Here is a 16920-nt window from a genome sequence, read left to right as displayed (position 1 = left end):
TGTGCAAGCCAAGTGAGGAGAGGGCGAGGGCAACTACAACACTAGTAAGCGCACGAGGGGAGTGTGTTGGCTAAGGTGTGCACGGGAGTTAGGCTAACCAAGTACTTGCGAGAGTGAAAGCAACGTCTTGGTGCCGCACGGGAGCAGCTAGAGTGGTACTGAAACTCTAAGCCCGTGACAGTTGGTATCAGAGCAGGTTCGTCAAGGGAGCTTTGTTGGAGTAGACATGGCTAGCGGAGGAGACCACCAAGTCCACATCTTAGAGCAGAGCTTGGAGGAGAAGCTTGCCACACACTTGGTCTACACGGAGACTAAGTTTAATAGGCTCGAGAGAAGGATGGCGGAGCTCTACGAGCTGATTGATGGCATCGCCAACAAGGCGCAAGAGAAGGAAAGGGACTTGCATGATCTGGTAGACGACTTGCGCGTGGAGATTGCCGAGTGCAAGAAGGAATTCTCCCAGACGCGCGAGGTCGTGGTGAAGCCAAGGAAGAAGAAGGCGCCGGAGCCCAAGGAATACGATGGGGCAAGGAATGCTCGCCAGATTGACAACTTCTTCTGGCACATGGAGCGGTACTTCGAGTGCATGGAGATCGAGGATGATGAGGAGAAGGTGCAGACAGGCACTATGTACCTCACGGACACTGCCGCTCTATGGTGGAGACAGCGCTTCACCGGTAAGGGCGCAAGAGCAGTTGATACATGGGAGGAGTTCAAGAGGCAGCTCAAGAGGCAGTTCTACCCTGAGTGCGTTGAGGACCTCGCCATGATCAACCTAAGGCGCCTGAAGCAGAAGGGCAGCATAAGGGAGTATGTGAAGGAGTACTCCAACTTGATGCTGGAGATCCCAGAGATGCCGGAGCGGCAACGTGTGTGCTTGTTCATTGATGGGCTGCAGTCTTGGGTGGCCACGGAGCTAAGGAGGAGGGAGCCTAGAGACTTGGCATCCGCAATGGCTATAGCGGAGCGCCTCGAAGACTTTAGGCGCGATGACAAGAGGGCCACGTCTCCCAGGAGGGACCACGGCAAAGGTGGGGGAGACCGGCGCTTCAAGAAACGGGGCTCGCCCAAGTCTAGTGATGATGAGCACAGCGATGAGGAGAGACGCCCACGCCATGATAAAGGCAAGGACCATGGAGAAAGGTCTAAGGCTAGTGGCAAAGGGGAGCGCCGCGATAAGGGCAAGTGGGAGCCGAAGTGCTACTTGTGCGAAGGGCCGCACATATTGCGACACTGCCCCAACAAGAAGACCATGAGCGCCCTTGTGAAGGATAAGGGCAAGGGCAGGGTGGACGATGCGGGCAGCGATGAAGATAGGTGCATGGGGGCTATGCAGATGCTGAGTAGCATGGCGCATGACACCAAGAAGAAGGGCAAGGCAAAGAAGGTAGCTGGGGTGCGCTATGTGGATGCGCAGGTTGGTGGCAAAGCCGTGCAAGCGTTGGTAGACACGGGTGCTACACACAACTTCATTACCCCGGAGGAGGCGCAACGACTTGGCTTGGAGATGCGCAAGACGGAGGGCTGGATCAAGGCCGTCAACTCCGAGGAGGCACGCGTGAGTAGAGTGTGCAAGGAGGTGGAGCTATGCATGCAAGGATGGAAGGGCAAGGCTGACTTCCAAGTTGCGGAGATGGACGACCACGACATGGTGCTGGGGCTGGAGTTCATGGACAGGAACAACGCCGCGCCACTACCATGCCTTGGTGCGTTGATGATACTTGGAGGCGAGGAAGGCAAGGCCGCATGTATGGTGTCGCTCGTGGGCAGGAAGGAGAGTCCAGAGGTGGCAGTCAACACGATGGAGCTCGTGAGGACTTCACATCTCCCGAAGGGCGCTCGTACGTTTGGGCCAAGGACATATGCGCAAGTGCTGATGACCTGCGAGAGGCTGGGTCAGCTGAAGAAACCGTGACGAGGGCGTCACGGAAATGGGTGGGGGAGAATGTCACGCCCCGCCTATGGAGGTTGTGCCACGCAGGCGACACGCAGACGCTGAGGAGGACGCTGTATGGCAACTGCATGGCAAGTGGAGTTTCTAGAGTCTTCCGGAGTAGTCTAGAGTTGTGTGGAAGATTCTAGATATGTGTAGTATATTCTAGAGGTGTGTGGAAGGTTCTAGAATTCTCCAGAATTGTGTGGAATAGTATGGAGGGTTCTAGAATGTTGTAGATATGTATGGAGATGTGTAGAAGGTGGAAGAAGATTCTAGAGAATCAATCTCCACCGTTGGTTAAAATGCATCCTAGCCATCCATTAGGGATGGGGATGCCTATAAATAGGAGTAGGACTTCATTTTGCAACCAACAAGTCCTAGAGTAAGTCTTGAGAGCCTTGTAGAGAGCTTGAGTGCTAGCCTTGTACAAAGCATTCTTTGAAGTAATAGAAGTGTTCTTTCCTTGCCAACTTAAGTGCCTTAGTGTGTGTGAGTGTGCAAGCCAGGTGAGGAGAGGGCGAGGGCAACTACAACACTAGTAAGCGCACGAGGGGAGTGTGTTGGCTAAGGTGTGCACGGGAGTTAGGCTAACCAAGTACTTGCGAGAGTGAAAGCAACGTCTTGGTGCCGCACGGGAGCAGCTAGAGTGGTACTGAAACTCTAAGCCCGTGACACAACGCCGAAGTTGACCCGCCCCCTTCGGAAACATGTACTATCTTTTAAGTGTCGGGTTGAACTTCCCATGCACACAAAAGTCCTTAAATATGTAATCTTGAGCTTACCTGTTCCTTTCACTATAGAAATCGTTTTGTTCGATTTATAATTCTCAGAACAATTTTATGAGAACTGAAAATAAAAAATTGTATAAAAAAATTTACTTAGTTTAATTTTCTGAAAACTATATTTTTAAAACTAAGTTATAAAAATGTCTGTTTTCAGATAACTGTTTTTTATTATTCTTTGAAAACTGTTTTCTAAATTCTTAAGAACTGTTTTCAAAGTTTCAAACTAAACAAGCCCCTATCATCCATGCCACAACAAATGGAGAGTTACAACAAATGAAGAGTTTCTATAAATGTCTAGTGGGGTACCATATGTAAGTACCCCGAGGGTAGAGCTTAAACCCGTCAAAAAAGTATACAATACTCCAAGAGTATTTACTATGAGATACCCTCAACCAATGCACTGTAATAATTTTTTTGAAAAATCGAGAGTTTTCATTAACTGCATTAGCCAAGTGTAAATACGCCGGAGTACTATATACTTTCTCAAGCCGGTTATGTCACTTTTCAAAACCATTTCAACAAAAAAAATTTAAATAATCCTGATATAATGATGGCATGGTATCACGCACTTAATTATATACACATAAATAAGAATGCATCAGTTTTGATGGTCCTATTATTGTGCGTCATTGTTTAACTAGAGTTCAATGACAACAGGTAGAGTTTGATTGGGCCAACCGAAACCATTATGGTCCAATCAAACTTGGATACAATCACTTCGCATTAGCAAAAGAAAACCCCTCCACGCAAACCAGCATATACGACCACGACAATGATGTTCAGAATTTGACTGATCGACGTTGAATCACAACAAATATTCCAATGACAATTTTCCATGTCTTTGCCAAATCAACACTCAACCACAGCATTTTACCATATAACCTTTGAAATGGCCATGCACCAAGAAAATGGCACCTTTGCGAATGATACGTACCAGCATAAAATTCAAAATATTGAAAATAAAAGAACATCCTTGTTTGGTAACACCAGTCACATAGGGTAGTCGGCATAACAACACCAATGCAGAAAAAAATAATAATAATAATAATAAATAAAATAAACATGACAACTTCAATATGCTGATTTAAAAAAACCCAGAATCCAAATACTTTTATCACCTTCTCCTGTTCTACAGTAGCATCAAAAAAATTTACCATCTGATGCATCATTTTCAGTACTAAGATGTTAAAATTAATCAAGCACTTTATCAAGGAAGAGTATCTGGATTCCCATCCCTTGGCTTTCGGAAAGAGCAGTTAAGAAGCCGAGACGATAGAGAGGAAGCATATGCTCCCAACTCAATTGGAAGGCGATAAAGAAAAGATAGAATAACTTCTCGAATAATCTAATTTCAATGGCCAGAAACGAGAAAATTAATAACATAAATCTGACAATTAGAATTCATTGGATGGTAGTACGAAATCTATTCCTAGCTACAGGTTTATGATGCATCATGTAATATAATAGTACCATAGAGATGCAGAGAGGAGGGGAAAGCAGTGGACCTGGTTATTGATTAGATGGTATAGGTTTACATTGAGGGGTACACAGAAGAATGTTTATCAAAATTTAAACAAATTAGATCTGTCAAATGATTACACAATTTTAGGGCTCTGAACTTGTACAACTAAAGGATGTATGGCACATTCTTTCCTTGCACACAGTATGTTATTGACGGAAAAAAACTTACACCAAGCAATAGCCATAAATGGAAAGAAAATAGTTAAGATTTGGTGGACTCAACAGAAGAAGTAGAGTAGAAGAGAAGTAGAGTAGAAGAGAGTGAGAAACCACTCGTCTGAAATCTGATTTGGTTTGAAGTGACTGCAATCCAGAGTCTCGATCACCGAGGAACTGCAAAGTCTAGGGATGACCACAAAGAAATATAAGATAATTAGAGGATGAAACTTTCACCAAAAAAAGATTGATAAACTCGTTAAGTAGTAAAGTATATTACATGTTAAAGAAAGGAACATCAGAATGTACCAAAAAGATCAATAACTCGAATTCATTGGGCAAAGAGAAGGGAACAAGAATGAAATAATGTCCCCAGTTGTCAAATAATACCGTTAACGGAATTAGTGGAAATGTGTTTATACCAGGTGCAGTTGAAAAATAATTACTCAAGTTTGACTGCAATTTTCTTATCTTTGATGAGATGGGATTGCTGATGATTAAGCAGTGTAAGAAGCTTAACTAACTATGTGCCAGACCTTACAACAATCAGATCACTCACACAAATCAACCACGTACAGTAACAGCCTAGCTTAGAAATAGAAAGATCCATAAGCAATTAAAGGCATGGAGAAAACTTATACAGCATCGGCAACTTTGTAAAAATGAAATGTATGAGCACATCTCCTGATTACAATAAGACAGACATTAATTTGAAGAGAATATCATAGCACGTTATACAAGATAAAAATGTGGACCTAATTGTTGGCAGAGGAAGCACACTTCACAGAATCTATGATAAAACTTCACATAAACCTATAATGCGATTTCACGTATAAAGCACTGCTTCAAGCGTGACAGTGTACCAGACCACACAACAACCAGATCACTCACAAAATTCTACCACACATTGTAATCGACCTAGCTTAGTAATAGAAAGATTCCCAAGAAACCGAAGCAGTTAAAGGCATGGAGAAAATGAGTACAGCACCAGTGACTTTGTAGAAAAAGAGATACATGATCAATATGTCTCCTGATTACAATAGGACAGGAACTGAGAAACTTAAGAAAAAAAACATAGCACGTTACACATGATAAATTCTAAGCAAGTTGCAGATTTCAATGTCTAAAACTTTCAGAACTTCGATTTTTTTTTCCTTCACAGAACGATATAGAAAAAGTCCTACGTAATTATTCCGAGTAAAAATCCAGCGAACCTTGTCACAATGGTGTTGCAAGTCCTATAAAGAAAGTAGAAGAACTAGTCAGAACACAAATCAGATACAAAACAAGGTTCATCCCCCACTAGAATCTAACAAAGTAAGCTAAAACTAAACTTTTGAATTCTAAACCCAATGACACATAAAAGCAACCAAATACCGATTACTGATAGTGACATTATATTTTATTCAAATTCAAATGCAGACTAAAAATAAACACTTAATCAATGGACACAGACAAAAACCTATGAAATTGAAAGCCATTTAATGATATATAAGATATCAATCTACTCAAATCAGCTACTCTATTCAATGCAAGCAACAATTAAAGCAAGAAAAATCAGTAAGTACCTTTTAAAAATTCAAATAACAGCAGCATATCTATATTATGTTCTAAAAAATCAACAGAACAAGGTTCATCCACTAATACGATCTCACAAAATGAACTATACTAAATGTTTGAATTCTAACCATTAAAACGTATTTAAACAACCAAATACTAATATTACGTCAAGTTTATCCAAATTCAAATGCAGACTAAAAGTCAATATTTAATTAACAGAGGCAAACCCAACAAAATTGAATTGCATTCGATAATATCGGATGACAATCTACTCAATTATGCTACTCTATTCAACCCAAATCAAGTCAAAGCGAGTAAAATTAGTAAGGAATTTTCAAAGAATCAAATAACAACAATAAACCCATATTAGGTTAAGTATGACAAATATCAACAAACCAGAGGGACTTCAACGATGTAATAATCATAACACTATCTAGAGAGAGAAATACCTTGAGAAAGCCAGCTCCAGCAGGTAGAATCAGCAGCGATGCTGGACCTGAGACGAGCCGAAGCAATGGCACTGTGAAGTGGTAGCATAGATTCAACGCTTCCCAACGCCGAAACAATCCTGCAAACACAACATACATGCATATAAATATATACATATATATATATATATATATATATATATATATATATAGCAAACAGCAGATATTAAAAAGCCATTTGAGAGAAGATTAAGGTAAATCAGGGTTGAGATCAGATTTGAGATGGTAGGGATTTACCTTGAAGCAGAACGAGAAATGGGTATGGTGGGAGAAGAGAATGGAGAGGAAGGTACGGACTTTGGAGCTAGGGTTTTGGAAATTAGGGTTTTGGATCGAGCCGTGACGGACCTAGCCCCTGCCAATACTGCTGATCTGCACGCCGAAGCCATTTAAGTCTATGGAGGTTGGAACTGGGAAACACTCTGAGCTTAAACCCTACAACACTGTGATATGCATCGTAATAGCATTTGCCCAAACGACGTCGCTAGTAACATATTAGGTAAGTCCTTCCATTTTCATTCTACAAATCCTATCAATAACTAAAAAATAGGAGGTTTGGGCTCATCATCGCAAAGAATAAAATATTTCCTTAGGTTTTTTTTTTTATAGTGATGAACCGTTCTTATGATGATCACTAATGTTTTAAGCAAGGTATAGGTGAATTACTTATATATAAGGGTATGATATGAGTATTTTGGGGGTAAAAATAAAAATAAAAAATTATGCGGCTCAAGGCCAAAGCGGCCGGATAAACTATAAGATATATAATTGGGTAAAGTGCATAAAACCTCCTTGAACTTTCAGCCAATTGCACAAAACCTCCGAATTAACAATTGCCCCTGAACTATGATAAAGTTGCAGTTTAGGACATCAGGTGAGGTTTTCGGCACCGGAAAAAGAGGATTACAATATTACCCTTTAGTATGTGTCAAACAAATCTTAACCATCCAATAGAATTGTGACAACATACCTTATCTACCTCATCCTTATCACCAAACCACCACTCATTTCAGCGCGCCAAACACGGCCTTACACACAAGGCGCTCTCTCTCTCTACGCTCTAGTTTTCCCACCGTCGACGACATTGTCGACCAAAAAGGTTTCGCCTTAGGTCTGTATGATGCTTATCAAAAAGGTTTGTTTGTGGTTCACTAGAATGAGACTTCACTGGTCTGCTCGCAGTGCCGGCGATCACGGAGTTTGAGGTTGGCTCTCACCAGTTTCGCTGCTTGTTGATTCTTAGAGCTTCTCATCGGCGTTAGCGGTAATGGAGTTTAAGGTTGGGCTTCACCGATTTTAATGGAAAAACTTTCATTTTGATTGGAGTGGCCGAAAACAGTTCCAATCTTATCCCCTTTGGCGGGCACAGTTAAGTGTGATTACCAAAAAAAAATCCATCAACACCATCCGCATCCCCACATCGGTAACCTAAAAGAGAGAATCCATCAACATCGGCGACCAAAAATAAATAATTCATCAACACCATCCCACGCCGCACAGGTGACCCAAAAAAGAATCCATCGAAGCTACCATCTTACTTTATTGGGGCCAAATTAGTAAACACTAATCCTTAATCTATACCTCCAATTTATTTGCAAGGCATTGTAGATTCACAAATTGAAGCACTGTTTGTGATCTACAAACCCTTATAAGTGAAATTTCTTTGATTTATAGTGTGAGAAATGAAGATTTTGTTGAGCTTTGTTGAAACTTTCTTTATCTTTGATTTGGTAGATAAGCTCTGTTACTTTGCCGAAGTAAGCTCTGTTACAATATTTCTCTCTGTGTACAAGTTTGGTTTGTGACGGTTGTGTGGCTGGTAGAGAACCAAAACAACGAAGGGAGTCTCGATTTTTAGGGTTTCAATAATTTGGGATTTTTTTTATTTTGATTTTATACATGGAATAGTATAAGGGTAGCTTTGTCACTTTAAAAATAGAGTATTGGCATGTGTTTATCACGCGCCTAATTGGCCGGAGAAAACAAACGGAATTTCAAGGATGGGTAATTTTTGCAAAAAAAATTGATAGTTTAGGGGGCTAACTGTAACAAAAATAGTTTAGGGGGTTTTTAGGGAGAGAGAGTAAAGCTCAGGGTTTTTTTTGCACTATACCCTGTATAATTTCATGTACTTAGTTCTATTTTCAAATGAGATAAGATATGTTTTGGGTAAATTCGTAAAAATAAAATTTTATGGATAAATTGTTTCAGCATAACTCTTGTGCATAATCACACATAAATTATTAATTTTATTAAATTTATGACACATAATAATTACAAGATTATCACTATATGTCATCTAAACAATCCTAATGGATCATTGGGGCATTTTTTAAAGATTTTTGGTACGCCTTTTGTTTTAATTCAAAACAAAATAAATATTTTGTTGTAGAGTATTTTGAATAGTAATTGAATGCATGCTTAATAATGTTTATTTGTTGCAAATTTTTTTAAAGTAAAAATATTAAATTATTTTTGATAATAAAAATGTTGCAAGTTTGAAAAATATAATTTATGGTTTATATTACACTGCGAATACATATAAAAATATCAAATTGGTGTTTAAATTTTTTGCCATAATTTACGAAACTTTTTGGCAATGCGCACAACAAAACAGTTTATACCAAACATATTTTTTTCACTGTTCATTACTATAATACCTAAAAAAAATAAAAATATAAAAACAAAACGCATACCAAATAAGCACTTAGCAAATCAAATAACCCCTTAGCAAACACATATACTTTGAATATTTGGAGGTTTAATCTCACCATGCGTTTGAGCTCTAAACTTATAAATTATGATGTTATTCTAGTGGTGTAACATTAGTTAATTAAATCAACATTGTACTAATTCATTATTTTTCTTTTCTTTTATTTTCCCACAATAAAAAAGTAGCGGTTAATTGAAACGTTGATGGTACATGGCATGAAGTTATGAATGTGACAAAAATAAAAAATAAAAAAACAAAAATAAGAATAGAAAGACATACTTCAATTTTATATAGTTAATTAATGGCGGTATGTCTCCAAGCTATTGCGGCGTTAGTAGGAATTCAGGAGGTAAGTCCTTAAAGTTTCACTTTCGAATCACACTCCTAACTTGAATGGTGTGTTGTGAGACTGATACATGTACTCTAAGAAAATAAAATAAAATAATGATAAAATCATAACATTATTCCTCATCTTAAAATATAATAAGAATGACTCATTCACAAGCAACATATAACAATCTCAATTCAGTATTTAATTTTAAATAAATTAAAGGCACATTTAATTAAATAGTTTTGATAATATTACTTGACATAATCTAAAAAGCACGTGTTCCACTTAAAATGGGACAAAAGCTTAGGTAAGAAGAAGGTTCACATCACATTTCAAATTAATATATCAAAGTTTTACATTTACAATTAATAACATTTTAAATAATTTTAAATTTTCTCTGTACAATTAATACTTAAAATTGTAAAGACATATTTTATCAGACCTTTTATTTTTTGATTTTTATATATTTTTATTATTAATTTTATCAATAAGCGAAAAAAGACAATTACTTTTATCAAACATTTTTTTTAGTCTCGCAACTCCTCAAATGGTCAAAGCGGTCTGTTTGGCATCAGAATCCACCACGCGATTTAACCTGATTAGTGAGGGGTGAGGTGACCTGTTAACTAAGTTACTCTTTGATTATCATCTTCTTCATTGAGGTGGGTTTGAGTTTGAGCTGTTGTTGATCGCTCTCGACTCGACTTGAGGAGAGAAATATTCCTCCATCAATCGCCAATGGCAGCCATCTTAGCTCGCAAGTCTCTCTCTGCGCTTCGCTCTCGTCAGCTCGTAAGTTTCTCTCTCTCTCTCTCTATATATATATATATATATATGTATATATATATATATTTATATATTTACACACATTTATGCATACGATATATAATTGGTTTTTAATTGTTGCCTAATCCATTAAACCCTAATTTGGAGATTCTGCCACCATTTAACGGATCTAAACCTTGTCGAGTCCGACAAAGCTGTCACTTTGAGTTTGAATTTGATATTTAGGGCTAATTTATTAATCTTCAGGTATTTATGATCAAATTGTAAGTCAATATGATGAATCATGTTAGAATCTTCACGACCTCAGAACTTGGTTTGGTTCCCGGACGGACTATTTTCTCTTTTTAAATTCGGACTACTTGTCATGCTTTCCATGGAGTACATTGGGTTGCCGCCATCGGTATGGGCACTCCAAGAAAATGGTGCATATCAGGGATGATAATTAACAATTTGAAAAACAAATAATTATAATCTGAAATGGAAAGAAAGGAAAAAAAAAAAAAAATGAAGACACGAACTTTGTTAGAGGTTGAGGTAGCCTGAACAACCAAGTATATGGATCAGAAAATTCTTGATGCATTTATCCCCAAAATATTATATCTGCTACTTATCAAAAAAAAAAAAAATTATGTCTGTTGCTGTTAGTACTGCTATCATTATGCCTGGTTTCATTGTTTTTTTTTTTGGATAAGTGCATGGTTCAGTGTTTTTAATTGCTGTCATCGTCTCATTGTTGTCATTTTCATTTTAATTTGTAATTTTATGAGATCTTTTTAGTACCATGTCATGTATCCACCATTGCTATTAGTTGAAAGGGCACTATTTTGACAATTTTTGGCTCGAGTGGTCTTGGACAGCAATACGAGGCATTCCCCATCTCTCTTTCCTTGGGATGCTGGATACTAAGCAGGCTCTATTTTCATTTTATTTTTCTTCCTTCGTGGGTTAATCTTTCTAGGCTTTGGCGGGACAAGCGTTGCAGAGTCAAAGCTATAATGGGACAGGGTTCATCACGCGCTCATTCGCCACCAAACAGTCATTTTCCACTGATAAAGGTTTGTGTTGTGCTCTCAGCTTTGTCCAACTGGTCTTATGCAAACAAATACATCCATAACTACACATATCTATACACAAGGGTCGCATTAGTGAGCAAATTATCATCATTGCAGTGGAATTTAGACAGTTGGCCACATAGTATTTGTTCCTTACAGGTCTAATGATAGTCAAAGCAAATATGGAATTTACGCGATTTTCAGTGCCCATCATATGACCTACAAATGAATTAACTTTAAATATATCACTAAGAACTAGTTATTGAAATTTTTTCATCATGATGAACTTTTTTATTATTGCCTGGCTTCCAAACCATTAGATAATGCTCTTCTGATATCATAATGCAAGATCCATTTTGCATTTATTTTTCAAGTTGAAACTGTGATTATACTTTACATTATATGTTTCAATGAGAGTTATATATTGTAGTTTTGTATGTTAGGAGAAGAATTTGGCCTGTCTTTAGAAGTAGTTTCTAGCTCATACTCATTGCAAAGCGTGCATTTATTCGTGTAGTAGGTGAGGGAGAGATGATACTGTAGTATGCTTCAATCACGGTGTGAGGTTCATGATTACAAGGTCTTGTTGCATCAAACATGCATTAAACATGAATTTGGGAAATTAGTAGTTTGTGAAGTTCCTGACAGCATGTGGAGTGGTGTCAAGTTTACCGGTAAGGGATGCTGAAGTCTTTATTTGTTAATAATACCTATAAAGGTCTTTGCTATTTTAATAACATGTGAATTAGTCTTTGCTAGATAGTAATAAGTTACATTTGTGAACCACTAGTTTGAAAATTGAGGGGTTTGCAATTTTGGAGGCAGCAGAATAGGATTTTGTGGGGGCATGCTATTCAATCTGATTTATGGTTCCTCTGGAAGGAAACTGAAGGGAAAAAATTTGAAAATAATTTTTGGAGATTTGCAGTTTCAATTTGGACATGGGACATGAACAACATAGCTTATTCTAGAAAAGTAGGACACGGCAGTGATGACATTTCAATGTATATTTTGGTTATCAAATATAAAAATATATTACATATTGGCAATTTTATGTAAATTTCCATGCTAATGGTTGCATCACTGGGAAGTTGTAGTCAGAAATATCATTAGATACTTTTTTTAATGTACACTTTTATTACTAAACCCTACTCATTAGTATATCAATTTTACAATTACATCCTTTACTTTCACATTAAAAAAATGTTTCTTGATTGCTCAAATTTTTATTGTTGTGTATACAATAGCATATTCCTTCTGAAGAGAGGATTGTTAAAATACATGAAATGATTGGCTCTACATTCAATCTTTCATTAGCAACGACGTTGCACTTCATGTATACAAGCCCTTGGTCACTGATGGAACCTGCTTCAACCACCCAGTGCCCACTATTCCTGCAGCATTGATGTAAATCCAAACAATGGAATATAAGCTCAAATAAATTTCAGATATAGATTCTTTATATTCAACAAAATGACCTGTTATTTTGTTATATTGGTATAATTACTAACCTCATCTTATGACCTATTTCAATCATATTTTATATCATTAATCATTATTAACACTTTAGAAGTATAAGAATCACCAAATTGCTAAGCTTTTGATACTCTATTGCATAGCCCTCATGTATGTTTTTCATTTGATGGTGATGTTTGATTGCAATTAAACATAGCCCTGGTAGGGCTAACTTCATTTGTTCGCATAAATTTATAGACGATAATTTCTTTATTATTTATTTATTTTCTTGTCTACAAACTGCAGATGATAAAGAAAGAGAGAAGCTTGCTAAGGAGATGTCCAAGGATTGGAACTCTGGTAATTCCTTATTCTGCTATTTTTTCATCTTCACATGTTGATTTATACCAAAGTTTACTCTTTATGCTGGGCATATAGTTTCTGATGACTTAGTCACTAATTACAGTTTTTGAGCAAAGCATAAATACGTTATTTCTCACTGAGATGGTTCGTGGTCTGATGCTGACACTCAAGTACTTCTTTGACAAGAAAGTTACTGTAAGTATCTTTCTGTACTTGCTATTCAACATATTATTTGCGTTGGGCTAAAATCTGAAATTATATTTTGTAATTCAGATCAACTATCCATTTGAGAAAGGTCCTCTGAGCCCTCGTTTTCGTGGAGAACATGCCCTCCGACGCTATCCAACTGGTGAGGAACGGTGCATTGCCTGTAAACTCTGTGAAGCTGTAAGATTTCAGTATTGTTATTGTCATTCAAGTCAATAATATAAATCAAAGCTTGCAAAATGGAAAAATGAGCAGGAGACCTTTGGATGATTCTGTTTTATGCCAATTGCCATTTTCTTGTTTACTAAATTAAATTTTATTATAATGACTGTTAACTGCTGATAAACACTCCTGGAATGTCGGTGTGCAATGCTGGCTGCCTTAGAGCTGTGTATATATGTTCCAGGCTAAAAGTCATATTCTCAAGTGAATTATTGGCTAGTTTTACATCTGTGCCTCGTTTTTCATATTCAACTTGGCCTGGTCCTGGCTAAAACTCAGATACTCAAGTGAATCGTAGGCTCTGGGGCAATTATTAAGAAAATAAATAAATAACAAAAAGAAAAGCAAAAAAGTGAATTACAGGCTAGTTTGAGATCCGTGCCTTGTGTTCATATTCAACCTGCTTGGACCTGATGCAAAACATGGAAAATTGTTTGTGCTCAAATTTGTACTACTGTGTATGCATGTGAGCCCTCATCTAATAAGAACTTGAGAACCTGAAAACCAGTTACATAGTATATAATGTATGGTACTTCTGTCATGCGACTCATGCTATAGAAGCTAATAGATGGCTTTACACAAACAACGGATCCATTTAACCAAACCCAAATAGTTGGGATTGAGTCGAGAATGTTGTTATTAAATGAAGTAAACTCAATACAATCACATACTAATAGGACTCACGATCAAGTTGAGATAGTTTATTAATAGCAATTTTGTTGTAGTGCCGTCTTCTCTTTTTCCTTTTCTTGTTTTGCCCTTTTTTGATAGATAAAACACATTTATTTGTTCCAATTGGGGTTCGAAACCCTTGCTCCTTTTTGGGAGATGCGTAAGATATCAGCCAAGCTAACACTCTGTGATTAACATCATAATAGTTTAGGGCCTAATTAACTTACCTTCTGTAGATGGCAGTCTATAAAGCATTCATGCTTTTTTAAGGGGGACGTGTGTGTCCGTGCCAAATAATGACACTCTTTGGATACTCGTGGATACGTGTGTGATAATGTATTCAAAACTTGAAAATAATTTTCTTTTTTCCTGAACTGGTATCCAATACTTCTTAGCTCTCTGGTAATTCCACAGCTGATACTTCCACGTTATTACAGGACACATATTTAACAAGTCTTGAATCTTAAAATATAGTTTTTTATTAATATCACGACCGATTTGCATGATTGTTCTCAAAACCTTCCATCGGTGGACATATTTCAATAACCTTCGGGTTGTCATTTTTTATGTAATAGAGAGAAATGTAAGAATTGACAGCATTCCAGCCTTCACTTACTACCTAACTCGGACAATCTTGGCATATCCTGACATGTTTCCATATCCTTGGGGAATTTTTTCTTCTTTCCTTTTTATTTTTTATTTTCTATATATTCTAGAAACCAAATTCAATAAATCCATTAAGGTAAAAACTTTGAGAATCATCTACACTATAGGTAGCAAGCCTTGGTGAGGCGTGCTTTTATCTCATGAAATGTTTGTTGTGCGACAGATATGCCCAGCTCAAGCAATCACAATTGAGGCCGAGGAGCGAGAAGATGGAAGCCGTAGAACAACCAGGTAAAGGATCTTGCTTATTAATTTTACTCTCCCCTTTATCCAGCATCACTTTCTTATACTTATAATTGGATTTCGTAGGTATGACATTGACATGACAAAATGCATCTACTGTGGATTCTGCCAAGAGGCATGTCCTGTTGATGCCATAGTTGAAGGACCCAACTTCGAATTTGCAACAGAAACTCACGAGGTTAGTAGGCACTTCTTACTGGTTAACAATCTGCTACACCTGTCTGAAGAATTGCAACTCATGTATTCCTCATTGTTGCAGGAGCTTCTGTATGATAAAGAGAAGCTGCTCGAGAATGGAGATCGATGGGAAACTGAGATTGCAGAGAATCTCAGATCTGAAAGCCTCTATCGTTGATTTCCCTAATGATTTACTTCCCCATTTCCTGCCAACCTTGCATGAATCATCTTGACTTATAAAAGTTTGATAAATAAACAGATCCGCTCACGGGCTTGAATTTGGAATGTTGTTTGACTTTTATTTTTAAACTAATCCATCCTACATTCTGATGTATGGATCAAAACGATAACTATTTGAGGTAAGTTATTTTGTTCCTCTCTGTGCAATGAGCACTGAAGGAGTTATTTTTTATCAAAAGACTCTGGCTGTTATCTATTGTGCATACATGAGTGCTTGTGGTCATTTTTTACTCTATGGGTACTTGCCAAGGTTCTGGACACATTCTTGGCTAAAATTCATTTTCTTTTTGCTTTTCCACACAGCGAAATGTATGATTGCTTTGCTTGGCGCAACTAAGCAGTTCTCTCTTCGATCGTCTCTCACCTCTCTCGACTAACACATAAACGATATTATTAGCGATATAGGAGTCCTGCACTGAGCCTCCACTTTGTTTTAGATAGTGGAATCAACATCCAAAATTGTTTTAGATAAGGTGGATGGAGCTGAGCATCACCTGGTATGGTTTGTAAAGGTCATTCTCAGGCACTGCCAAAAGGTCCTAGAGTTGAAACAACCATATAAGTTATTAGTGAAAGAAAATCTATAGAGGCTATACTTGATACATTTAGCACGGTTGATCATACTGTATCTAACATTTTGCGACGTTGGAGCACAACTTGACCTGTGCTAGCAATGGGTCGTGATTCGTGGTGAAGATGGATGATGTGCCTACGAGTGACTTCCTAACCCAGAAGAAAGTCACGCCAGAATGTTTAGGATCACTCGTGATCCACATTGCACTTGCTTGTGATTTCATAGCAAGAATCTGGAGATTTTTTATGGGGAAATGTGGCATCAATTGTCAAAATTCATTGTCAGTGCCATTTTTATTTCATGGACAGCTGAAAATTGGAAGGGAAGAGAGAAGCAACTTAACCCCAAGGGTCCGTTTGACATGCGTTTTGTTTTAGACTAAAACAGAAACAGTGTTTTTGCTGTAGGAATGTTTTGAAAAAAAATCGGAAGCAAATTTGGGAATTATGTTTTGTTGTGGAAATGTCGGAAACAGAAACATGCACAATTATGGTTTTTGGTCGTGAACAGTTGTCAAAATAAGGAAAAATAATTTTTTGACTTTTTGGTTCTGGACCACTATTCACGAATTGTTTTAGCACTGTGTAAAATAAAATATGGCCGCACTAAATATGTTTTTGTTGCCAAAATCGATACTGTAGCAGTCCAAAAATAAAAACATAAGAAACAAAACGCATGTCAAACGGGACCTTAATGAACTGTGTCTTTCTATAGCTATGTACTGGATAAATAAATAAATGCTCCCCTTTTCTGGAATGAGTATGGGGATGGAT

At 37.6% G+C, this 16920-nt stretch overlaps 2 protein-coding genes across 3 annotated transcripts; one reads left to right on the top strand and one right to left on the bottom strand.

Moving 5' to 3' along the window:
- Window positions 1-4209: 4209 nt before the first annotated feature.
- Window positions 4210-8263, bottom strand: LOC132293997 (protein NONRESPONDING TO OXYLIPINS 2, mitochondrial). 2 transcript variants are annotated; one of them, XM_059791698.1, is made up of 3 exons: window positions 6684-8263; window positions 6408-6526; window positions 4210-4584 (listed from the first exon to the last, which is right to left on the bottom strand). In XM_059791698.1, exons 1-3 carry the CDS (start codon window positions 6833-6835, stop codon window positions 4565-4567), a joined length of 291 nt encoding a protein of 96 aa, XP_059647681.1. In that variant the 5' UTR covers window positions 6836-8263; the 3' UTR covers window positions 4210-4564. The 2 variants fall into 2 exon arrangements, with proteins under 2 accessions (XP_059647681.1, XP_059647680.1); XM_059791697.1 differs by lacking the exon at window positions 4210-4584 and adding an exon at window positions 5084-5636 and having other exon boundaries at window positions 6684-8256.
- Window positions 8264-10059: 1796 nt separating this feature from the next.
- Window positions 10060-15751, top strand: LOC132293995 (NADH dehydrogenase [ubiquinone] iron-sulfur protein 8, mitochondrial). The gene is made up of 8 exons (XM_059791695.1): window positions 10060-10282; window positions 11235-11331; window positions 13090-13143; window positions 13250-13341; window positions 13420-13533; window positions 15077-15144; window positions 15223-15334; window positions 15416-15751. Exons 1-8 carry the CDS (start codon window positions 10229-10231, stop codon window positions 15509-15511), a joined length of 687 nt encoding a protein of 228 aa, XP_059647678.1. The 5' UTR covers window positions 10060-10228; the 3' UTR covers window positions 15512-15751.
- Window positions 15752-16920: the final 1169 nt, after the last annotated feature.

The sequence above is a fragment of the Cornus florida genome, unplaced genomic scaffold, assembly GCF_030987335.1.
Source record: "Cornus florida cultivar Cherokee Brave unplaced genomic scaffold, ASM3098733v1 CherokeeBrave_3.0.0_Hap2_Chr02, whole genome shotgun sequence".
NCBI classification, from domain to species: Eukaryota; Viridiplantae; Streptophyta; class Magnoliopsida; order Cornales; family Cornaceae; genus Cornus; species Cornus florida.
This window is presented reverse-complemented; position numbering and strand designations above follow the sequence as displayed.